Below are 24,282 nucleotides of genomic sequence, written 5' to 3'. Positions count from 1 at the left end.
TGGGGAAGGACGGTCACCATTCCCAATGCCACGGCTTGGGACCCAGCACCGGAGCCACCGGCGCTGCCAGGTAATGCCTGGGATGGGGCCACGGGACAGAGCCTGCCCATGGGGCTCGTGCTGTGGGGCTGTGGTGGGTATGAGGGTGGCACTGGTTCCTCATGGGGTGGATGGTGCTGGAGGGGATGCAGCGGTGGTGGGAGCATCTTCAAGGGGCTGAGCCTCATCTCTTGCTTCTGGGGATGGGGAAGCCGCACAGAGCTCCAGGTTGTGGTCCAGGACTGGGGATGCCTCTGGAGCGTGGGATGCAGCCGACCTGCACCCCTCGGAGCATGACCCTGGGGGAAAGCCTCGATGGCAGCAGCGGGAGGGTGGTTTGGGACTGAGGTGCTTCCAGCACGTGTGGAGGATGCAGTGATGGCCTTTGGGACTGGACAGGAGTGGTGCCGGAGCAGCGGTGGGGCAGGGCTGGGTGCGTCTTTGCAATGGGAGACGGTGGAGGCTGGAGGGACCAGCACCTGAGGCTTCCCTTCTTCACGCTCAGCCCCGCTTTGGCCCCACTCCTATGGCAATGGGGGGTGAGGTGGTGGTGACCTGCTCAAAGCTGTCAGAGGAGGCCACGGGGATGCTGCGAGGGCTGGAGCAGCTCTGCTCTGGAGCCAGGCTGAGAGAGCTGGGCTGGGGCAGCCTGGACAAGAGAAGGCTCCTGAAGGGGAGACCTGAGAGCAGCTCCAGTGCCTGAAGGGGCTGCAGGAAAGCTGGAGAGGGGCTTGGGACAAGGGATGTAGGGACAGGCCAAGGGGAATGGCTTGAACCTGCCCGAGGGGATACAAGGAGGGTGGGGAGACATTGGAAGGGGTTGAATGGAGAAGCTGTGGCTGCCCCATCCCTGGCAGTGCTCAAGGCCAGGTTGGACACAGGGGCTTGGAGCAAGCTGCTCCAGTGGAAGGGGTCCCTGCCTGTGGAAGCGGTTGGGGCTGGAGGAGCTCTAAGGTCCCTTCCAACCCAACCCATTCCATGAGTCCCTGATCCCAAGTCAGAGCCCTCCCTCGCTGCCACGCGCGGGATCCTTGCGTGGTCTTTGCTGGTTGATGGCAGCTCCTGCTCAGCCTGGCTGTGACGCAGAGGGGACCCTAACGGGCTCCTTCCCTGTGTAACCTCCTCTTTCCTCTCTATCCCGGGTTCCCTTGCCCGGTCCACCCCAGGTGTCAGTGCACAGCGCATCCTGCTCCGGGTGCTCCCGGTGCCTGCCCCGGGCCCCCGCTGCCCTCAGCATGCGTCCCCCCATCACCCCCATTGCAACCCCACCTAACGCCTTCATGCTGTTGATTGAGGGGCAGGGCCCCAACCGCAGCCTCTGCTATGGGGGCCGGGGCCCATCCTGCCCCAAAGGTCCCCTCGAGGCCAGAAACCGAAACCGGGAGGAAGGGGGCAGAAATGAAACCCGGCTCCGGCAGGAGCAGGACCCGGTGCTGAGCCAGCGTTTCCTTCCTCCTGCTCCCTGCCCAGGGCTATTTCTGGCCTTTCACCCCCCCGATGGTCACCCAGGGGCCATCCCGTGTGCTCCTGCTGCTGCAGTTTGCTCGGAGAGCTTCGGAGCCTCCCCAGACCGAGCGAGCAGCACAAATACAAAGCAGGTGTGGGGAACAGAAGGCATTGGCGCATCCCTGACGGGGGAAGAGGAGTCAGGAGCAGCTGGGTGCCATAGGGGGGAGGTTGCCAGGATCTGAGCTGGACTCAATCCATTGGCTGCCCCATCCCTGGCAGTGCTCAAGGCCAGGTTGGACACAGGGGCTTGGAGCAAGCTGCTCCAGTGGAAGGGGTCCCTGCCCGTGGTTGGAGCTGGAGGAGCTTTAGGGTCCCTTCAACCCACCCCATTCCTTGATTCCATGGCACTTTGACATTCCCAAGGCCTTTGGCCACCTCTTCTTGTTGGCAGGGTCCCCTCTGCCCAAAGCTGACATTGGAGACTCCCACCTCGCTCCCACCATCACTGCCTGCTCCTGCCCTGCCTCTGCCCCCCAGGACCCCCACCAGTGCCCGGGGTGCTGCCATGCTCCTGTGCCCATGGCTCATCCTCCTGGCCAGCCTCATCCCACCAGGTACAGTGCTGGTGCCACCAAGAGACCCGGTGCCTCCTGCCCCACCGCTGTCCAGGGATGGGGTGGGCATCATGGGGACAGCCAAGGCAGCAGAGAAAGGACGAGGGCACAGAGAACAGGGGAAGGAAATAGAAATAAGCTTTTGAAGAGCCAGGATTGCAAACTTGCCCTTTCCACTGCTTATTGAGGCCTTTGCTTTTCCAATCCACCCGTGCCTTGTGCTGCCCCAGATCCACCTTTTCCCCATCATCCCCCCCTCAGATTCCCTCCCGATCCCACTCCCCCATCCTCCTCTCCCCATCCCAAGCCCCTCTTTGCCTATTCCAGCATCTCGGGAGCTCAGTCTGGCCCGGGAATGTCCCAGGAGGGGAGCAGGGTGCCATGGACCGCACGGCACAGCCCCGCATCCCTCTGCCCTCGTCCCACACAGCCCTCGGCTCTTGGGGTGTCTCCTACCCCCGATCCCTGCGGGGCATCAGCGGCTCCTGCGTGGTGATTCCCTGCTCGCTGAGCTTCCCGGAGGAGGTGGCCACCGACGACGGCTTGGTGGCCATTTGGTACAAGGACTACACCGAGCAGAAGACGCTCGTGTTCCACTCGGCGGCCCAGGAGGTGGACGCTCACTTCCAGGGCCGGGCCCAGCTCCTGGGGGACCCCTCGGCTCGGAACTGCACCCTGCAGCTGCAGGGGGTGACGGTGGGGGACAGCGGGCCCTATCGGTTCCGCTTTGAGATCGTCAACGGAGACCGGTGGTCGGCGGCGCAGGACGCGGTGCTCAGCGTGTCGGGTGGGTGCAGCGGCGAGCCCGGTCTTCCCCCCATCTCCCCTCCTGCCCGCCCCATGGGGACCCCCCCCACGCTGTGCTCTCCGTCCCCAGAGGACCTCGAGAAGCCCAGCATTGCCGGCAGCGAGGAGCAAAGCGAGGGGCAAACGTCCACCTTGGAGTGCTCCGCACCCTACGCGTGCCCACTGGGAGACATCGCCCTGCGCTGGGAGGGCCACGACCCACAGGTCTCGCTGGTGTCCGGCCGCGTGCAGATGGACACGAGTGGGGTCGGGCACTACCTGACCCTCACCACGTCCTTCTCCTGGAGGGACCACTCCAGGAAGCTGCTCTGCGAGGTCTCCTACGGCTCCAGGAAGGCGGCCAGGGAGGTTGTCCTGCGGGTCAGACGTACGTGGGGATGCTGAGCGGGGCGGTGGGATGGGGACAGCCCTGCCATGGCCACACCGCCCCAGGCCCCCTCCGGTCACACATTGTGCCTCCTCATCCCTTCCCGGGGTCCTTCAAAGAGCCGGACCAAGGCTTTAGATTGGAGATAAGGAAGAAGTTCTTTCCTGTGAGGGTGGTGAGGCACTGGAATGGGTTGCCCAGGGAGGTTGTGAATGCTCCGTCCCTGGCAGTGTTCAAGGCCAGGTTGGACAGAGCCTTGGGTGCCATGGTTTAGTGTGAGGTGTCCCTGCCCATTGGAGGCGGTTGGAACTGGATGCTCTTAAGGTCCTTTCCAACCCTAACTATTCCACGATTCTATGATCCCTCCACCTTATCCCATACCCCCACGGCTCTCCATGCTCACTGTCCATAGAATCCCAGAATGGTTTGGGTTGGAAAAGACTGTCTGGATCATCCAGTTCCAACTCCCTGCTCCGTGGTGGTGCATCCTCTTTGTGGCCAGCGTGGCAGCTTTACCCCCATCCCAGCCCATTGCATACAGGCAGCAGGACGGGCTATGGCTGGATCCCATAGTGCACCCATGGTGCCCACCGTGTCCGTCTGTCCCCCTGCAGACACCCTAAGGACACCCAAGTGTCGGTGAACCCCTCCGGGCAGAACATCCGCGTGGGTGGACACCGTGTCCCTTCACGTGCACGGTGGGCAGCAGCCACCCCCCGGTCTCGCTGTACCGCTGGTACAAGGATGGGGTGCCCATGGGCACCGAGCAGATCCTGACCCCTGCGAGGGGTGCGCCGGGAGGACTACGGGCAGTACCACTGCGAGGCTGAGAACGCCCTCGGGGCTGCTGTGGCGCCTGCTGTGGTGCTCTACATCTTCTGTAAGTGCCAAAGAGCTTGTCCAAGGACGGCGCGGTGATGGAGCAGGGCCACGGGGGCAGCAGGGAGTCCAGCCAACGAGTCCAGACTGGTGTGGGGCTGGGGCTGGCACCACGGTGGTTGGTGCTGGCTGATGGACCAGGAGCCGAGGAGCCCATGGTGGACTGCAATGAGTCCATCATAACGCGGCCTTCTTGGCACGGGGTTTTGGGTGAGCCCCAAAGGCAGGACGGGGAGGGATTTCCCCTGCTGAGTGGGAATTGGGTTGTCAGAGCTCGTGGGGTTCAGAGCCAGGGCCTTCCATCAGCAGAGACAAGCCCCAGACCACTGCATTGCCCAGGAGCCGTCCCACATCAGGGTCCATCTTCACCGGTCTGGAGATGCTGGGGCTGGTCTGCTCCCCATAGAGCTCCCCCAGGGCAGACTGGGAGAGGTGAAGGGCACTGCCACGAGCTTCGTCCCTGCGGCAAACTGGCTTTAACAGCAGAGGGGAGGCTGAGCTGAGCTCTCGGGCAGAAGCTCTTCCCTGTGAGGGTGCTGAGGCGCTGGCACAGGGTGCCCAGAGAAGCTGTGGCTGCCCCATCCCTGGCAGTGTTCAAGGGCAGGTTGGACACAGGGGCTTGGAGCAAGCTGCTCCAGTGGAAGGGGTCCCTGCCCGTGGCAGGGGTTGGAGAGCTGGAGGAGCTTTAAGCTCCCTTCCAACCCATCCCATTCCATGATAAAGCCAGAACCGGAACTGATGCCCAAGGCACCCGGTGGTGGCCGGGAACAAGCTGGGCTCAGAGGAGCTCCCTCCCGTGCCCAGGCTCTGCCCCACACCTGGGGGTGTTGGAAGCTGCTCTCCTGCCCCTGAGCCCCCCCCCCCCGACCACGCTCCCACCTCCCTCAGCCGCAGCCGTCTCGGTGAGCCCCGCGGCCGAGGTGCTGGAGGGCACGGCCACCACCCTGTCCTGCGACGTCCCCGGGCACCAGGGCCAGGACCTCCACTACTCCTGGTACAAGAACGGCGCCTGGCTCAAGGAGGGCTCCGCTCACACCCTGCTCTTCCACCACGTCACCGCCGCCGACGCCGGCTACTACTGCTGCAAGGTGACCAACGACCGCGGCAGCGACACCTCCCCAGCCGTCAGCTTGAGCGTGAGCTGTGAGAGCTCCTGCAGTGAGGGTCCCTCTGGGCCGTGGGTGGTGCAAGAAGCCGAACCCGACCACCGGGGGTCCGGTCGGAGGTGGGTGTCAGTCCTTCCCCCGAAGGCAGCGACTCCCGGTCACGAGGTGTGCTTGGGGTACCATAGAGTGGTGGTTGCTGCGCCATGGGGCTGCCTGCTCCTCGCCGCATCTCCTGCTCCTCCGTGCACACCTGAGCTGCAGGGAGGCCGCTGAATGAGGACCAGCTGCGGTAATAACAGCTCGGGAGCTTCTGGGGTCAGGGGGGATCAAACAGCGCTGGGGTTAGCTTTGACGCAGGCACTTTACGTAAGGGAGAAAGCGCTCGGAGGAGAAGCCAAGGGTGATGCGACCTAAGGGACCTTGTGGGTTGGAACCGGGTGAGCTCTAATGCCCCCCTCTCCCCCCACCAGACCCCCCCCGGACCCCCACCATCACGCTCTTCCAGGAGGCCCATGGAGGCCGCTTGGCCATCATCCACTGCGCCGTGGACAGCTACCCCCCGGCCGCCGTGGCCGTGTACCGCGACGGCACCTTGGTGGCAACCAGCGGGTCGCAGGCGGCCCCACAGCAGCGGTTCGGTGTCACCAGCTCCCGCAACACCCTGAGGCTGGAGATCCGTGGAGCAGGGCCCCGGGACAGCGGGGAATACCGCTGCACCGCCAGCAATGCCCACGGCAACGCCAGTGCCACCAAGGTCTTCATCGCCCGCGGTGAGTCCCCTTGCTGGCGGTGGGAGGGCACCTCCGAGCTCCCGGCCGTGGGTCATGGGGCTGGGGCTGCTGGGGCTGTTGGAGGGACCCGTGTGGCACAGGGACACGGGTGTCTTGGGGACCGTGTGGTGGCAGTGCCCTTTGTGCAGCCCTTCTCCGCCTCGGGGGGTCAAAGCTGTCTGCAGAGCTAAAGGTGCTCCCATAGGTTTCAATACCTATAGCAGAGTTTGTCCAAGCTGTGTCGGCTCTGCCCCCACAAGCACCCAGGGGTGCACATCTGGGCTCCTCCTGCTCCAGCCCTCGACACTCTGCACCGCGGGGCTCCCCCAGCATTGATGGTCTGGGGGTGGCAGAGGCAGCAGCCAAGGAAAAGGAGGAGGGAATAGTCCCGCAGAGCCATGTCCAAGAGGAACAGCCCTTAGGATGCCGAAAGAAACCAAAGCAGACTTCAGGGTCCAGCTCCAGAGAGTTTAGGTGCTGCAGTGGCTGGTTGGGGTTCCATTTCAGACACGGGGGACTGAGCCTGTCCTGGGAGCATCTCACTTGGGTAAAGGCTCAGGAAAGGCTGGTGGCAGAGAGCTGGGGCGAGCAGCTCCAGTGGAGGCATCCCAGGTGATGTCCCGCATCCCCAGGGAACATCGCCTACCAAAGATGCAGCCATTGGCACCGAGAGCGCCTGCAAGGGATGGCGCTGCCCGGCTCCTGCCTTAGGGAGAGGCTGAGTGGATGGAGCCAGGGAAAGGGTGGAGGGGTGCAGGAGAGGATTCCCTTCCATCCGGGAAGAGAATCTACCCCAGGAAAGTGGCGATTCCCAGAATCACCATCCCTGCAAGTGGTCACACACCGCGTGCACAAGGTCCCCGGTGCCGTGGGTCAGCGGCGGCCTTGGCAGCGCAGGGAAGGGTCGGACTGGATCCCAGAGGTCCCTCCACGATCCCTCTCCTCTCCCCTGCGTCCCTCAGGCACAGAGGTCCTGATCCAGCCCTCGGCGGAGGTGCGGGAGGGGCCGCGGTGACCCTGGACGTGCGCGGGGCCCTGGGGTGCTGCGGAGGACGCGCTCTACGCCTGGTTCCGCAACGGCAAACGGCTGCGGGAGAGCTCGGCCCCGGCGCTGCGGTTCCGCTCCGTCCGCGCCGAGGACGCCGGCGCCTTCCAGTGCCGGCTCCGGAGCCGCAACGGCAGCGACGAGTCCGAGGCAGCCCCGCTCCGTGTGCTCTGTGCGTGCTGCTGGGCGCTGCCGCGGGTCCTGGGGCGATGCTGAGGTCTGGGGTGATGCTGAGGGTCCTGGGGTGATGCTGAGGGTCCTGGGGTGATGCTGAGTTCCTGGGGTGATGCTGAGGTCCTGGGGCGATGCTGAGGTCCTGGGGTGATGCTGAGGTCCTGGGCGATGCTGAGGTCCTGGGGTGATGCTGAGGGTCCTGGGGTGATGCTGAGTTCCTGGGGTGATGCTGAGGTCCTGGGGGTGATGCTGAGGTCCTGGGGCGATGCTGAGGTCCCTGGGGTGATGCTGGGGTTCTGGGGCGATGCTGAGGTCCTGGGGTGATGCTGAGGGTCCTGGGGCGATGCTGAGGTCCTGGGGTGATGCTGAGGGTCCTGGGGTGATGCTGAGGGTTCTGGGGTGATGCTGAGTTCCTGGGGTGATGCTGCGGGTCCTGGGGTGATGCTGAGGTCCTGGGGTGATGCTGCGGGTCTGGGGTGATGCTGAGGGTCCTGGGGTGATGCTGCGGGTTCCTGGGGTGATGCTGAGGTCCTGGGGTGATGCTGAGGGTCCTGGGGCGATGCTGCGGGTTCTGGGGTGATGCTGAGTTCCTGGGGCGATGCTGAGGGCCCTGGGGTGATGCTGAGGTCCTGGGGCGATGCTGAGGGTCCTGGGGTGATGCTGAGGTCCTGGGGCGATGCTGAGGTCCTGGGGTGATGCTGAGGGTTCTGGGGCGATGCTGAGGTCCTGGGGTGATGCTGAGGGTCCTGGGGTGATGCTGAGGGTTCTGGGGTGATGCTGAGTTCCTGGGGGTGATGCTGCGGGTCCTGGGGTGATGCTGAGGTCCTGGGGTGATGCTGCGGGTCCTGGGGTGATGCTGAGGGTCCTGGGGTGATGCTGCAGGTCCTGGGGTGATGCTGAGGTCCTGGGGTGATGCTGAGGGTCCTGGGGCGATGCTGCGGGTTCTGGGGTGATGCTGAGTTCCTGGGGCGATGCTGAGGGTCCTGGGGTGATGCTGAGGTCCTGGGGCGATGCTGAGGGTCCTGGGGTGATGCTGAGGGTTCTGGGGTGATGCTGAGGTCCTGGGGCGATGCTGAGGGTCCTGGGGTGATGCTGAGGGTCCTGGGGTGATGCTGAGGTCCTGGGGCGATGCTGAGGGTCCTGGGGTGATGCTGAGGGTTCCGGGGTGATGCTGAGGTCCTGGGGCGATGCTGAGGGTCCTGGGGTGATGCTGAGGGTTCTGGGGTGATGCTGAGGTCCTGGGGCGATGCTGAGGGTCCTGGGGTGATGCCTGAGGGTTCTGGGGTGATGCTGAGGGTCCTGGGGCGATGCTGAGGGTCCTGGGGCGATGCTGCAGGTTCTGGGGTGATTCTGAGGTCCTTGGGTGATGCTGAGGGTCCTGGGGTGATGCTGAGGGTCCTGGGGCGACTGCTGAGGTCCTGGGGTGATGCTGAGGGCTCTGGGGCTCTGAGGGCTCTGGGGTGATGCTGAGGGTTCTGGGGCTCTGCTGTGGGTCCTGGGGTGATGCTGAGGGTCCTGGGGCGATGCTGAGGGTTCTGGGGTGATGCTGAGGTCTTAGGGTGATGCTGAGGGTCCTGGGGTGATGCTGAGGGTTCTGGGGCTCTGCTGCGGGTCTTGGGGTGATGCTGCAGGTCCTGGGCAATGCTGCCAGCAAGAGGGATCCTGGGGGCTGGGATGGGGGGTTCTGGGGTGGGGGGTTCTGCTGCTCCCACCACGGGGTCTCCACCATCACCAAGGAGCTGTTGGATATAAACGTGTGGAGGAATTCCCCTTTTCCAGCTAAATCTGGACTGGGGGGGGGGGGAATCTGGAGAATCCCCAAGTTCCCAAGAACAGGTTTAGGATGTCTGTGGAGTTTTAGAGAGCCCAGGGACCCCAGCGCCTGGAGGGTCATGAGATGCATTCATTGGAAAGCAGCAATCCATCCCTTGGGATCTTGGGCTTCTCCCAACCTCCGGGATCCCCCCTGTTCTCACCCAGAGCTGTTTTAACCCCGCAGTCCCACCGAGGCAACCGGCGATGAGCTCCTTCCTGGAGACCCAGGGCGGGCGCATGGGCATCATCCAGTGCACTGCTGAGAGCGAGCCAGAGGCCAACCTGACCCTCTGGAGAGGAGACGAAGTGATAGCCTGCACATGGGGCTGCCCCATAGCCCCCAGCCCCAGGGTCCAGGCCACCTCATCCTACAACAGCCTGAAGGTGGAGATCCGGGATGTGGTGTTTGGAGGACGAGGGGACCTACGTGTGCTGGGCTGGGAACACGGAGGGCAACGCCAGCGCGAGCATGGACTTCCGAGCTGAGAGTGAGCGTGGCGAAGGGGCAGGATGGATCCAGGTCCCGTGGAAAGGGCAGGGTGGGAAGGGAATGCCGGGCAAGGAAACAAGCTCATGGTGATGGTGGCAGAGGGAGAGATGGAGCAGAAACGGGGACATGCATCAAAGAGCATCTCTCGAACGAGATGCTGTGCACAAGTCATGGCGGGAGGGCAGAGTGAAGTTAAAGGGGGGCTGCTAAAAGATGGAGATATTACAGCCCCTCCAGCTTCTCCTGATGGGTCTGAGGTCTTCCCACGGCCATGGGGGGGTTTCAGCTGAGAGGAGTTCCCATAGGTCATGATCCCTGGGCTGGTGAGGTCTGGGTGCTGGTACCCAGCGCAGACTCCTGCAAGGTGCCGGTCCAGCTCACAGCCATCCCCATCATGACATCACAGGATTAAGGATGCACTTGGCACACTCTGGAGTCCCTTTGGTGGCTGAACAGCCTCGGGAGGGGTTGCTCACCCTAACCGCTGCCTCCATGCCCTGCCCGCAGGTGCCAGCATTGTTGTGGCTCCATCCAGGACCGTGCTGGAGGGTGATGCTGCCAACCTGACGTGCCAGCTCAGCACCAGCTCCACGGCTCTGCCCACCTTCACCTGGTACCGCAACGGGCAGCAGCTCACCGAGGGCTCGGCTCCATCCCTGGTGCTGCAGCACGTGGCCAGCGAGGATGCGGGGCTCTACCAGTGCCGAGCCACCACCAACAGCAGCAGCCGCAGCTCCCCCAGCGTGAGCCTGGAGGTGCTGTGTACGTACAGGGTTGTAATATCGGATGTGTGGCTTGAGCCACCATAGAACCATGGAAGGGTTGGGTTGGAAGGGGCCTTAAAGCTCCTCCAGCTCCAACCCCTGCCACGGGCAGGGACCCCTTCCACTGGAGCAGCTTGCTCCAAGCCCTGTGTCCAACCTGGCCTTGAGCACTGCCAGGGATGGGGCAGCCACAGCTTCTCTGGGCACCCTGTGCCAGCGCCTCAGCACCCTCACCCATTATGGTGTCTCTTCTTCCTCCCCTGCCCTTTTCCTTTTCCTGTTTCCCTTTTCCTTTCCCCTTTCCCTTTTTTTTTTCCCTTTCCCTTTCCTTTTTCCCTTCCCCCTTCCCCTTTTCCCTTCTCCTTTTTCTTTCCCCTTTTTTCCTTTTCCTTACCCTTTCTATTCCCTTTCACCTCCCCTTTTCCCTTCTTCCCTTTTCTCCCCTTTCCCTTTTTCCCCTTTTCCTTCTCTTCCCTTTCCCCTTTTCTCTCCCCTTTCCCTTTCCCCTTTCCCTTTCCTCTCCCCCTTTCCCTTCCCCTCTCCCCTTTCCGTTTTCCCCCTTTCCCTTTTCCCCTTTCCCTTTCCTCTCCCCCTTTCTCTCCCCTCTCCCCTTTCCCTTTTCCCTTTCTCTCCCCTTTCCCTTTCCCTTTCCCCTTCCCCATCCCCATCCCTCCCCTTAAAGCCTTTCCCCCTCCCTGGGCAGCCCCCTCTCAGCCCCGCCTCTCCCCGCGCAGACCCCCCTCGGGCCCTGGTGCTGACGGCGCTGCTGGAGGCGCAGCGCGGCCGCGTGGCCGTGTTCCGGTGCTCGGTGCGGAGCAGCCCCGCGGCCCGCCTGGAGCTGCTGCGCGGCCCGGTCCTGCTCGCGTCCAGCGGCGGCGGCGGCGGCCCCAGCCCCCGGCTCCGCGTCTCGGCCGCCCCCAACGCGCTGGAGGTGGAGATGCGGGAGGTGACGGCGGCGGACGAGGGCAGGTACCGCTGCAGGGCCGGGAACCGGCACGGCACCGCGGAGCAGAGCCTCTACCTCCGAGTGCAGGGTGAGGGCATCGCCACGGCGGCAGCGGCGGGAGCGATCCCTTGTGGGTCCCGCTGCTGCCGGAGAGATGGGGTGGGGCGGGGTGGGGTGGGGTGGAAAGAGGTGGGACAGGATGGGATGGGATGTGGGTGGGGCGGGGTGGGGTGGGGTGGGATGGAAGAGGTGGGACAGGATGGGATGGGATGGGGTGGGACGGGGTGGGATGGATGCGATGGGGTGGGATGGATGCGATGGGGTGAGATTGGATGGGATGGAAAGGGGTGGGACAGGATGAGGTGGGGTGGGATGGGATGGAACAGGGTGGGATGGGATGTGGTGGGACAGGATGGGATTGGGTGGGATGGAGTGGGATGGGGTGGGATGGGATGGGATGGAAAGGGGTGGGATGGGATGGGATGGGATGGAAAGGGGTGGGATGGGATGGGGTGGGATTGGATGGGATGGGGTGGGATGGGATGGAAAGGGGTGGGATGGGATGGAAAGGGGTGGGATGGGATGGAAGGGGTGGGATGGGATGGGGTGGGATTGGATGGGATGGAAAGGGGTGGGATGGGATGAAAAGAGGTGGGAAGGGTGGGATGGGTGGGACGGGGTGGATGGATGGAATGGGATGGGATGGGATGGGATGGGATGGAAAGGGGTGGGACAGAATGGGATGGGGTGGGATGGGATGGGACAGGATGGGCACAAACTCCAGTGCTGTCAGTGGTGACAGAGAAACATCACTGCTGATGAGAAGCTGAGCTGTGGTGTCCAGCTCCCCAGTGACCCAGAGGGAACTGAATTCACCTTTTGGGTTGGGATCTGGCCCTTGCAGTGACAGATCCAATGGTGCTTCCGTGGAGGTGTCCACATGGGAGCTGGTTTCTGTGCTCCCTCCCAGTCCTGCTGGATCCACCCAGGCTTTGGGTGGTGCTCTGGAGGCACTGACTCATCCCCATACCAGGCACCAAAACACCTCAGCCCCATCCCTGGGCACCATAAGTGATGGATCTGTGGGGCAATGAGCTAACGGGGACAGGGAGCAGCACCTGTTCTTAAGCCTAGGTCTTAGAATCATAGAATCCCAGGTTGTAAGGGACCTCAAGGATCATCTGGTCCAACCTTTCTAAGCAAAGCATGACCTAGGCTGCATGATCTGGCCCAGCACCCTGGCCAAAGGTAGATACCTTACACAGAGCATGCAAAGGGCCAGCCCCAGCACTGCCCGGGCCTCCCTGCTCAGTGGAAGAGAAAACCCATGTGGGTGAGGTGCTCAGTGCCATGGATTAGGGGTGGCCTTGGCCACGCTGGGGTGACGGTTGGAGCTGATGACCATGAAGGTCTTTTCCACCCTGGTTATGATTCTGAGAGCACCGGAACACGCTGCGCTCTGCCGGCGCGCGTCATGGAAGTGGCATCTCCCCATGCTCCAGCTGCCCGCGTCCTCATCTCCCCGTCCTCGGAGGTGCTGGAAGGGGACGACGTGTCCCTGACGTGGCCAGACGGCCGCCGAGCCGCAGGACGACGCCGTCTACTCCTGGTACAAGAACAGCGAGCGGCTCCAGGAGACCCCCGACAACGTCCTCGCGCTGCCCCGCGTCACCAGCGCTGCCGCTGGCTCCTACCACTGCAGAGCCCGCAGCCCCACGGGGACCAGCGTGTCCCCGGCCATCGCCCTGCGCGTGTCCTGTGAGTGCAGCCTCCCGGGGCTGAGGGGGAGAGGTGCGCTGCGGTGGGGCGGATGTGGCTCCACGGGATGGCGTGGGGTGGGACTCACCCCCCTTACCCGTTATGGTGTCTCTTCATCTTCCTGCCCTTCCCCTTTTCCTTGCCCCAAACCTTTTTCCTTTCCCTTTTGCCGGGGAGGAGACGGGGACAGGGTGGGATGGTGGCAGGGAGGGGATGGGATGAGGATCAGATGGTGATAGAAGTCAGATGGGACAGGGTGGGGTGGTAGTGTGGTGGGATGGTGACGCAGGGGATGGTGCCAGGATAGGATGGGATGGTGCCACGGTGGGATGGTGCCAGAGATGGGATGGGATGAGGATGAGATGGTGCTAGAGGTCATATGGGACAGGGTGGGATGGTGCTGTGGTGGGATGGTGCCAGGGATGGGATGGGATGGGGTGGGATGAAACAGGGTGGGATGGTGCTGTGGTGGGATGGTGCCAGGGATGGGATGGGATGGGGTGGGATGAGACAGGGTGGGATGGTGCCAGGGATGAGACGGGATAAGGATGAGATGGTGCTAGAGGTCATATGGGACAAGGTGGGATGGTGCTGTGGTGGAATGGTGCCGCAGTGGGATGGTGCCAGGGATGGGATGGGATGGGGTGGGATGAGACAGGGTGGGATGGTGCCAGGGATGAGATGGGATAAGGATGAGATGGTGCTAGAGGTCATATGGGACAGGGTGGGACGGTGCTGTGGTGGGATGGTGCCAGGGATGGGATGGCACTGGGGATGGGATGGTGCCAGGGAGGGGAGGTGACAGGGTTGAACGGTGCCAGGGTTGGGATGGGACAGGATGAGATGGGATGCAGGAGGATGGTGCAGGGCATGGGATGGGATGAGGATGAGACGGTGCTAGAGGTCAGATGGGACAGGATGGGATGGTCTTTTGTGGTGGGATGGTGCCAGAGATGGGATGGGACAGGGTGGGTTGGGGCGGGATAGTGGCAGGGATGGGATGGGATGGGATGGGGTGGGATGGGACAGGGTGGGTTGGGGCGGGATGGTGTCAGGGATGGGATGGGATAGGACGGGATGGGACAGGGTGGGTTGAGGGGGATGGTGGCAGGGATGGGATGGGATAGGACGGGATGGGACAGGGTGGGTTGGGGCGGGATGGTGTCAGGGATGGGATGGGATAGGACGGGATGGGATAGGACGGGATGGGACAGGGTGGGTTGGGGGGCGATGGTGGCAGGGATGGGATGGGATAGGACGGGATGGGACAGGATGAGATGGGTGCAGCAGGAGGGTGCAGGGCACGGGATGGTGCTGCAGAGGGAATAGTTCCTGTTCTCTAAGTGGGGGCTGCTTCACCCTCTGCAACGCCCGTGCAGATCCGCCGCGGGTGCCGGTGCTGGCGCTGCTGCTGGAGCCCCCCGCGGCGCAGCGGGCGGTGCTGCAGTGCTCGGTGGACAGCAGCCCGCAGGCAGAGCTCGCTCTCTTCAAGGACCAGGCTCTGGTGGCCTCCACGGCGCTGCCCCGGCCCAGCGCCCGGCCACGGCTCAGCATCAGCTCGGCCTCCAACACGCTGCGGGTCAGCATCCGCCCCGTGCTGCTGGAGGACGAGGGGCAGTACCTGTGCGCTGCCAGCAACGCCTATGGCAACGCCAGCGCCACGGCCAACCTCAGCGCCGGCAGTGAGTGCTGGGGTGGCACCGGGCTTGGGGGGGGGCACGGAGCTGTGGGAGCGGTGGGGAGAGATGGGTGCAGGGGGTTGTGGTGGAGAGGGGAAGGCAAAGCGGTGCTGGAGGATGCTCAGCGGGGAGGGAGGGTGCTGTGGTTTGGACCCCGGTGATAGCTCAGTGCCACACAAAGGGAAGCTGGAATGGGATGGGCAGCACAGAAAAGGAGGGGAAGTGGAGGGAGACGCGTGTGTGTGGGGATGGTGATCATGGATGTGCCCAGAGCTGAGGCATCCCCCCACACACGGTGAAGGAGGTGCAGCTCCTCTTGGAGAGGATGTAAAGGACTGGCTGGGCCACAGGATCATAGAATGGATCACCCAGTCCCAGCCCCTGCAGGGACACCTCACACTAGTGCAGCTTGCTCCAAGCCCCTGTGTCCAACCCGGCCTTGAACACTGCCAGGGATGGGGCAGCCACAGCTTCTCTGGGCACCCTGTGCCAGAGCCCCAAGCAAAGCCCTGCACAGGACCAGCTCTCCCACCAAGCACCCCACTGCCCTCCCTCGCCTCCATCCCACCCCGAGCATCACCTCCTTCCCCTCCTATTGCAGGCACCAGGGTCCGGATCTCCCCGTCCCCGGATGTCCGGGAAGGCGATGCTGTCAACCTGACCTGTGTGGTGGAGAGCAGCGGTGTGCAGGTGCTGCGCTACAGCTGGTTCAAGAACGAGGTCTGGGTCAGCAGCGGCTCCTCCCCGGTTCTCTCCTTCCCCAACATCACTGTCCCCGATGCTGCCTCGTACCACTGCAGCGTGCGGACCTCGGCGCGGACCCACAGCTCTGCACCCATCACCCTCAGCGTCCTCTGTGAGTCCCCAGGGAGCTTCATGGCGTGGAGAGGGGTCCCCAGCACCCACCAAGGGCAGGGAGAACCCATGGGGTGTCCATTGGCGGGTCCTCTTGGCTGGGAACCCTCCTTGGGATGTGGTGTGGAGGGGTGGGAGTCTTGCAGGCTTGGCTTAGCTGTTAGACCCCTGGTAAGCAGACCTGGCCATGCAGCTCCACAGCATGGAATCATGGAATTATGGAATGCTTTGTGTTGGAAGGGACCTTAAAGCTCCTCCAGTTCCGTTCTTCTGCCTAAGATCTATGGTTTTGAGTGTCAGGTTTGCTATGGGACCGCGGATGCTGCGCTGCAGGCAGTGGAGCATCCCCTCCCCAGCTCCCAGCCCAGCACCTGGGGCTGCTCCGACTCGCTGAGATGCTGCTTGCCTACAGCTCCTCCTCTTTCCTTCCTTCAGACCCCCCCAGGAACCTGCAGATGAAGGCCTTTGAGGAGAGCGAGGAGGGGACCGCAGTCATCCTCCTCTGCACCGTGGAGAGCAACCCCCTGTCCGAGATCACCCTGCTCAAGGAGGGCCGGGTGGTGGCCTCCAGCCCGGCCATGGGGGGGGACCTCCCCTGGCAGAGCAGCCGTGTCTCCCCTTCTCCCAACACGCTGAGGCTGGAGCTCCGGGAAGCATCCGAGCAGGATGAGGGCGAGTACGAGTGCCGGGCACGCAGCCCCCTCGGCAGCACCCATGGGTCCCTGCCCCTCCGTGTGCAGGGTGAGTCCGGCATTGCTATGGGTTGGGCAGGGGGACAGGAGGCTGGAGACCCCCAAGCGGATCATTGTGGGCAGGGAGGGATGTAACCCTTATAAGAAGGTGGTGTGGGATCTGGGGCTACAGCCCAAATAAGAGGGTGCTGTGGGCATCGAGAGGTAGGGACCAAGCAACGGGGTTGGTGCGGGCATCAAAGGGTTATAGCCCAAATAAACGTTGCCGTTGGGCAAGCAGAGCACCCGAGGGGTCAGGATAACGTGGGGCTGGTGGAAGGACAGGGAGAGGCCGCTGGCTATGGGGCTGGCCGCCCACCTTGTCCCCACAGCCCTGTGAACCGTGAGTGGCGGCTCTGGAGCCGCGCAAGCAGAGGAGGGCAGGGGTTGGAAGCGGGTGATCTCCAAGCCCTTTCCAGCCCAACCCATCCCACGGTTCCTTCCCCGCAGCCATCAGGGTGAGCATCCATCCCTCGGCCGAGGTGCTGGAGGGCACGGCCGTGGCTCTGACCTGCCGGGCCGCGGGCGCTGGCCCGGGGACCGGGTACTCGTGGTACAAGGACGGCCGGTGGGTGCCGGGGGGCCCCGGTGCGCGGCTCCTGCTGCCCGCCGCCCGCCGCTCGGATGCGGGCTCCTACGGCTGCGAGGCGGGGCCGGGGCTGCGGGGCCGCCGCTCCCCCCCCGCCGCCCTCCGAGTGCTCTGTGAGTGAGGGGGCTCGAAGGGGGGGGCAGCACGGGGATGGCGCTGTCGAGGGGAGGCCGTCGGGACCATGGTCTATGTCGCCACCTGGTGACATGTCGCGATAGGGATGTGCATGGACACACCGGACCCTGGCACTGGGGGGGGGGGTGGTGTCCCTGGGTGCTCCCGCGTATCGCATCCCTCCCTTGTCCTCCCCACTTCATCCAGCAGCGAATCCAGACCCCCCCGAGCCCCGTTTGTCATTTGGGGAGGGGGGAAACACCGTCCTTGTCATTGCAGATGCCCCCCGAGACCCGTCCTTCACCTCCTTGGTGGACCCCCGGGGCGGGCAGCGCACGGTCCTGCTCTGCACCGTCGACAGCGTCCCCCCCTCCGACATCGCCCTGCACCGCGGGGATGGCCACGCAGCCCTGGCCTCCACGTGGGGCCCGTCCGACCCCCGTGTCACCGTCGAGGCGACCCCCAACTCCCTGCGTGTGAGGATGGGGGCTCTGGAGCCGGGGGACGTGGGGGTCTACGTCTGCTCAGCCAACAACAGCTTCGGCGCCGCATCCTCATCCCTGCGCCTGGATGTGGGAGGTGAGGGGGGTCCTGAGCCCCAGAGCGGGGTCCCGCTGGGGTCCCCCATGGGTGGCTCTGGGGAGCCTTTGGGATGACGCCGGTGCCAAGCCCTGGGCTCTGTCCCTGCTCCTCCGCAGGGGTCACGGTCGCTGTGGAGCCCTCTGCAGAAGTGCCCGAAGGCTCCACGGCCACCCTGACGTGCTCGGCCACCCCCTGGCTGGGGGACGAAGCCAACTACACGTGGTACCGGAACAGCCGCTGGCTGCTGGAGGGCCCGTCCGGTGCCCTCGTCCTCACCCGCGTCACCAGCGCTGACACCGGGCTCCTACCGCTGCCGGGCGAGCGGGGCACGGGGCAGCGGCACCTCGGCCCCGCTCAGCTTCAGCGTCCTCTGTGAGTGTCCCCATGGGGTGCATCCCATCCACACGGAGGGGCTTCCTCCTCTTATAGAGCCATGCAATGGGTCGGGTTGAAGGGACCTTAAAGCTCCTCCAGCCCCAACCCCTGCCACGGGCAGGGACCCCTTCCACTGGAGCAGCTTGCTCCAAGCCCCTGTGTCCAACCTGGCCTTGAACACTGCCAGGGATGGGGCAGCCACAGCTTCTCTGGGCACCCTGTGCCAGCGCCTCAGCACCCTCACCCATTATGGTGTCTCTTCTTCCTCCCCTGCCTTTTCCCTTTTCCTGTTTTCCTTTTCCCTTTCCCTTCTCTTTTCCCTTTCTCTTTCCCTTCCCCTTTCCCTTCTCCTTTTCCTTCCCCTTTTTTCCTTTTCCTTACCCTTTCTATTCCCTTTCCCCTCCCCTTTTCTCTTCCCCTCTCCCCTTTTCACTCCCCTTTCCCTTTTCCCTTTTCCCCTTTCCCCTTTCCCTCCCCGTTTCTCTTCCCCTCTCCCCTTTTCTCTCCCCTTTCCCTTTTCCCCTTTTCCTTCTCCTTCCTTTTCCCCTTTTCTCTCTCCTTTCCCTTTCCCCTTCCCCTTTCTCTTCCCCTCTCCCCTTTCCCTTTTCCCCTTTTCTTTCTCTTTCCCTCTCCCCTTTTCTCTCCCCTTTCCCTTTTCCCCTTTCCCGTTTCCCCTTTCTCTTCCCTTTTCCCTTTTTCTCTCATCTTTCCCTTTTCCCTTTTCCCTCCCCTTTTCCCCTTTCCCTTTCCTCCCCCCCCCCTTTTTCTTCCCCTCTCCCCTTTCCCTTTTCCCCTTTCCCCATCCCCTTTCTCTTCCCTTTTCCCCTTTTCTCTCCTTAAAGCTCCTCCAGCTCCAGCCCCTGCCCCGGGCAGGGACCCCTTCCACTGGAGCAGCTTGCTCCAAGCCCCTGTGTCCAACCTGGCCTTGAGCACTGCCAGGGATGGGGCAGCCAGAGCTCTCCCTGCCCTGCTCCTCTCCCTCTGGACCCGGGGAAGGGGATGTTGGGGTTTCACCCGGTGCTGACCGCAGATACCCCTCAAAAGCTGGATTTGGAGCCAACACGCTCCGATCCACGCGGGAATCTCCCATTGGATCGGGAAAGAAGGGCTGGGGAGGGTGCGGATGCCAGGCAGTGACTGCTGCAGCCCGCAGGAGGGATGCGCTACGGACCGAGCCCAGCGCGGGGCTCACCCCCAGCCCCGTCTCCCTCCCCGCCCCGCACAGACCCGCCCCGGGACGTCTCCATCAGCACCCTGCTGGAGAACCGCAGCGGGCGGCTGGGGCTGGTGCAGTGCACGGCCGAGAGCCACCCCGCCCGCCTCCATGGCCCTGTACCGCCGGGGGCAGCTCCTGGCCGCCAGCGGCACCGCGCCCGCCGCGCCGGGGCTCCGGGCCCTGGCCTCGCACAACGCCCTCCGCCTGCTGCTCAGCGAGCTGGGGCTGGAGGCGGCCGGGGAGTACGTGTGTGTGGCCAGCAACGCGCTGGGCAACGCCACGGCCACGGCGAGCTTCGACGTGAACAGTGAGTGCGGGAGGGGGGGAGCCGCAGCGGCTCTGCTATGGGGATGGGAACCACAGGGGCTCTGCTATGGGGATGGGAACCAGAGGGGGCTGTGAGTGGGGATGGGAACCAGAGGGGGCTCTGCTATGGGGATGGGAACCAGAGGGGGCTGTGAGTGGGGATGGGAACCACAGGGGCTCTGCTATGGGGATGGGAACCAGAGGGTGCTCTGCTATGGGGATGGGAACCACAGGGCTCTGCTATGGGGATGGGAACCAGAGGGGGCTGTGAGTGGGGATGGGAACCAGAGGGGGCTGTGAGTGGGGATGGGAACCAGAGGGGGCTGTGAGTGGGGATGGGAACCAGAGGGGGCTCTGCTATGGGGATGGGAACCACAGGGGCTCTGCTATGGGGATGGGAACCAGAGGGGGCTGTGAGTGGGGATGGGAACCAGAGGGGGCTGTGAGTGGGGATGGGAACCACAGGGGGCAGTGAGTGGGGATGGGAACCACAGGGGGCAGTGAGTGGGGATGGGAACCACAGGGGCAGTGAGTGGGATGGGAACCAGAGGGGGCTGTGAGTGGGGATGGGAACCAGAGGGGGCTCTGCTATGGGGATGGGAACCACAGGGGCTCTGCTATGGGGATGGGAACCAGAGGGTGCTCTGCTATGGGGATGGGAACCAGAGGGGGCTGTGAGTGGGGATGGGAACCAGAGGGGGCTGTGAGTGGGGATGGGAACCAGAGGGGGCTGTGAGTGGGGATGGGAACCAGAGGGGGCTCTGCTATGGGATGGGAACCACAGGGGCTCTGCTATGGGGATGGGAACCAGAGGGTGCTCTGCTATGGGGATGGGAACCAGAGGGGCTGTGAGTGGGGATGGGAACCAGAGGGGGCTGTGAGTGGGGATGGGAACCACAGGGGGCAGTGAGTGGGGATGGGAACCACAGGGGGCAGTGAGTGGGGATGGGAACCACAGGGGGCAGTGAGTGGGGATGGGAACCACAGGGGGCAGTGAGTGGGGATGGGGAACCAGAGGGGGCTGTGAGTGGGGATGGGAACCAGAGGGGGCTGTGAGTGGGGATGGGAACCACAGGGGCTCTGCTATGGGGATGGGAACCAGAGGGGGCTGTGAGTGGGGATGGGAACCAGAGGGGGCTGTGAGTGGGGATGGGAACCAGAGGGGGCTCTGCTATGGGGATGGGAACCACAGGGGGCTGTGAGTGGGGATGGGAACCACAGGGGGCTGTGAGTGCGGAGGGGACCCATAGGGGGCTGTGAATGGCGATAGGACCCATAGGGGGCTGTGAGTGCGGGGGGGACCCATAGGGGGCTGTGAGTGGGGATGGGACCCACCCATAAGGGGCTGTGAATGGGGATGGGACCCATAGGATGCTCTGCTATGGGGATGGGACCCCTGGGTGGTATGAGTGGGGATGGGACCCACAAGGGGCTGTGAGGGGGGGGGGGTGGGACCCATAGGTTTCTCTGCTATGGGGATGAGACCCCAGGGTGATGTGAGTGGGGATGGGACCCTGCAGGTCCACCAATAAGCGAGGAGGAGCTGGTTTGGGTCCAATAGAAACCAGAGTGCTGGTCCTTGCTGGGGTGCTGGGTGCGCTCCCCCCACCCTGCCACGGGGACATGGGCAGGGGGAAGCAGGAGCAGGGAGCATCCCATGGGGTCCCAATGGGGTCCCAATGTGGTGCTGTGACCCCCCCATGGTGTGCCCTTACCCACCAAAGGCTGCCCCCAGCCTGGGGGCCTGGCACTGGGGCCAAGGGGGGGTCCGGCTGCTGCAGCCACCCCCCACGGACCCCTCCAACCCTCTTTGGGCTCCCCAACGCCTTGGGGGGGTCCCATAGACCCGTGGGGATAGCCATGAGGGGAGGAGCATGGGGGGGGGGGGTCACCCCCATAGCTGGAGGGCTCTGCCCTGGCTCCCCTCTGCCCGCAGCCCTCAGCTACCTCCTGGCCTTCACCGTCCTCTCGGGGCTGCTCCTGGCTCTGATCTGCGTGGCTGCCCTGGCGTTGCTGGCTCTGAGGATGTGGCCCAGGTAATGGCCCTGCATGGGGTGGGGTGGGGTAGTGGGATGGGGTGGGTGGGATAGGGTGGGATGGGATGGGGTTGGGTGGGATGGGATGGGGTGGGATGGAATGGGATGGGGTGGGATGGGTGGGATAGAGTGGATGGGATGAGATGGGGTGGGATGAGATGGGGTGGGATGGGGTGGGGTGGGGTGGGGTCGGATGGGATGGAGTGGGATGAAATGGGGTGGAGTGGGATGGGATGGAATTGGGTGGGGTCAGATGTGATGGGGTGGGATGGGAGGGGATATGATGGGGTGGGATGGGATGGGATGTGGGAACAGGGACCCGGGCTGAGCTGGTCCATGGGGACGCTCAAGGGGTGGAAAGTTCCATTCCTCCCTTCCAGGATAAGGAAGTTCTGGGGCTGGCCCAGTGCTGAGGACACCTTCGAGCTGAGCAGCCAACAGGAGCAGGTGCAGGTTAGGACCTGCTCTGAGGACACCCAACCCTGAGCACCCGCCCTGGGGTGTCCATGGGGCCGTGTCCATGGCACCAGGGAAAGGGCAGGAGGAGCAGAACCCCATAAGGACCAGGGTTATCCCTTACAACTCATCCCAGCACACGCAGGGCTGATCCTTCTGGGGATGCTCCTCGGGCTCCACCACGGGCAGAGCTTTCCCAACGCATCCCAAACCGTTCCCAGGCGGATGGAGCTTCATGAACCGGTGGCTCTTTAACCCAGGAGCCAGCGGAGCCGCTGGTGCCGGAAGCGCGCAGCCCCGGGCCGGCTCTGGGAGCAGCCCAGCGCCGTCTCCATCCCCTCTCCCGTCATCCCGACCCTTCATCCCTCTGGCACCAGGCACAGTTCGTGCTGTGACGGCACCGAGCTGCTCTCCAGCGGCAGGAACCCAGGGCAGAAACCGACCTCCGGGGGTGCTTCGAGCCTGGCGGATGCTCTCCATCCCCAGCACCCTCCTGTGCCCCCCACCCCGGAGCCACCGCCCCCGGTGCTGCTGCCCCCATTCCTGTGCCTGGAAATAAAACCGGAAGCAAGGCGCAGCTGGAGTGGGATGGGATGGGATGCGATGCGGTAGGAAAGGGATCGTTGGGCTGCACTGAGAAGGGGGCAGAGCCCGGGGGAACAGGGCTGGTTCACCCCTGTGGGTGATCCCTTTCCCGCTGTCATCTCCCCCCCCCAGCCCCCGTGCTGGTCTGGGGCCACTGGGGAGCAATGGTTTGGGCTCAGGGCACCGGGGACACGATGGCTTTGAGCTCCGGAGCCAGGCTGAGAGAGCTGGGCTGGGGCAGCCTGGACAAGAGAAGGCTCCTGAAGGGGAGACCTGAGAGCAGCTCCAGTGCCTGAAGGGGCTGCAGGAAAGCTGGAGAGGGGCTTGGGACAAGGGATGTAGGGACAGGACAAGGGGAATGGCTTGAACCTGCCCGAGGGGAGACTGAGCTGAGCTCTTAGGCAGAAGCTCTTCCCTGGGAGGGTGCTGAGGCGCTGGCACAGGGTGCCCAGAGAAGCTGTGGCTGCCCCATCCCTGGCAGTGCTCAAGGCCAGGTTGGACAGGGGCTTGGAGCAAGCTGCTCCAGTGGAAGGGGTCCCTGCCCGTGGGACTGGAGGAGCTTTAAGCTCCCTTCCACCCAACCCGTTCCATGGTTCCATGGCTCACTCCATGCTCGGGGGCAGCCCACGCTCACTGCACCCCGTGCTCCTGCTGAGCCCCTTGTCCCCAGCCCGCAGCGTCCCCTCGGTGCCCGGGGCAAGGCAGAGCACGGGGAGCAGCCCTGTCCCGGGCTCTGCCCGCACCGAGGGCAGCGCGGCCGGGTCCCTCCGCTCCCGCCGCCGTTAGAGGTCACTCTGCGGCCGCCGCCGCACCGGGCCAGGGCTCCGCAAGAGGCCGGTGCTGGGAGCACGGAGCTGGAGCCGAGGGGTTGTGGGGGGGGGACACACACGGTGCTCACGTGGGTGCTTAATCCCCGTTATCCTCCTGTTCCCCCGCACCGCAGCATCGCGCTGCTGCTGCCAGCGCCCGCGCCGGCTGCAGACGGGACTCGGGGTGATCCCCACGTCCAGGCAGCCAAAACCACCCCGGAGCCATGGAAGTGATGGGGGGCAATGGCAGCGGGGGGCAGCAGGACCGGTGTGCGGTGTCCGTGGGGACTGGTCCAGGCTGGAGACTCCATCCTGGCTGCGGAGGATGACGCTGGGGACCCAGTGCGTGACTGGGGCTGGGATGGGTGAGCAGGGATGTGGTGGTTGACTGGGGATGCGGTGCGTGAGCAGGTCCCCTGGCTCCAGAGCAGCCGTTTGGAAGTATTTGGCACAAGCTTTCCAAAAGCAATTCCTGCTGGCAGGTACCTCCAGGTGTGGAACATCAGTTCCCATCAGCCAGGGGCTCCTGCAGCACTGGGAGATGATGGAGACACCGGTTTGGGGGTGTTACCCATAGAGTGACCCCTGGGTGCACTCCCCTGAGCACCCTGCAAGGGCCTCTGTCTCTGGAATGGGGTGGGATGGGATATGATGGGATGAATGGGTGGGATGGGATGCAATAGGGTGGGATGGATGGGATGGGGTGGGATGGATGGGATGGGGTGGGATGGGAGCAGCACTGAGCCCATGGGTGACAGGAAGGGTGACAAGCAGGCATCCTTATCCCATTGCAGCAGCCACTACCTCCTCGCTGAGCTTCCTTGGGAGCATCTGGCAGCAGCGAGGTTAAACCAGAGAGAGGAGTTCATGGAGCTGGGCTGACCCGGGCAGGTCCATCCCTCCGGCTGGAAATCACCTTTCCAAGG

The 24,282-nt window shown here is 64.2% G+C and overlaps 1 protein-coding gene across 1 annotated transcript; it reads left to right on the top strand.

The window, feature by feature from the left end:
- On the top strand, window positions 1-22,323 carry SIGLEC1 (sialic acid binding Ig like lectin 1). The gene is given in 27 exon segments (XM_061441048.1): window positions 1-70; window positions 1,940-2,102; window positions 2,533-2,889; window positions 2,980-3,280; window positions 3,891-3,948; window positions 3,951-4,055; window positions 4,057-4,156; window positions 5,044-5,298; window positions 5,732-6,031; window positions 6,994-7,248; window positions 9,250-9,470; window positions 9,472-9,553; window positions 10,063-10,317; window positions 11,054-11,353; window positions 12,768-12,832; window positions 12,834-13,023; window positions 14,403-14,705; window positions 15,304-15,558; window positions 15,993-16,298; window positions 16,739-16,990; window positions 17,271-17,570; window positions 17,690-17,871; window positions 17,873-17,945; window positions 19,174-19,259; window positions 19,261-19,471; window positions 21,407-21,506; window positions 21,887-22,323. Coding segments are annotated over 27 exon segments (5,226 nt in total). The 5' UTR covers window positions 1-25; the 3' UTR covers window positions 21,993-22,323.
- The last annotated feature ends 1,959 nt before the right edge of the window (window positions 22,324-24,282 follow it).

This window comes from Pezoporus flaviventris, unplaced genomic scaffold, assembly GCF_033815535.1.
Source record: "Pezoporus flaviventris isolate CSIRO_AGI_PZ_B2104156 unplaced genomic scaffold, CSIRO_AGI_Pfla_v1 ptg000188l, whole genome shotgun sequence".
NCBI lineage: Eukaryota > Metazoa > Chordata > Aves > Psittaciformes > Psittacidae > Pezoporus > Pezoporus flaviventris.
Note: the sequence above shows the minus strand (reverse complement) of the source record. Positions and strands in the feature narration are given on the sequence as shown.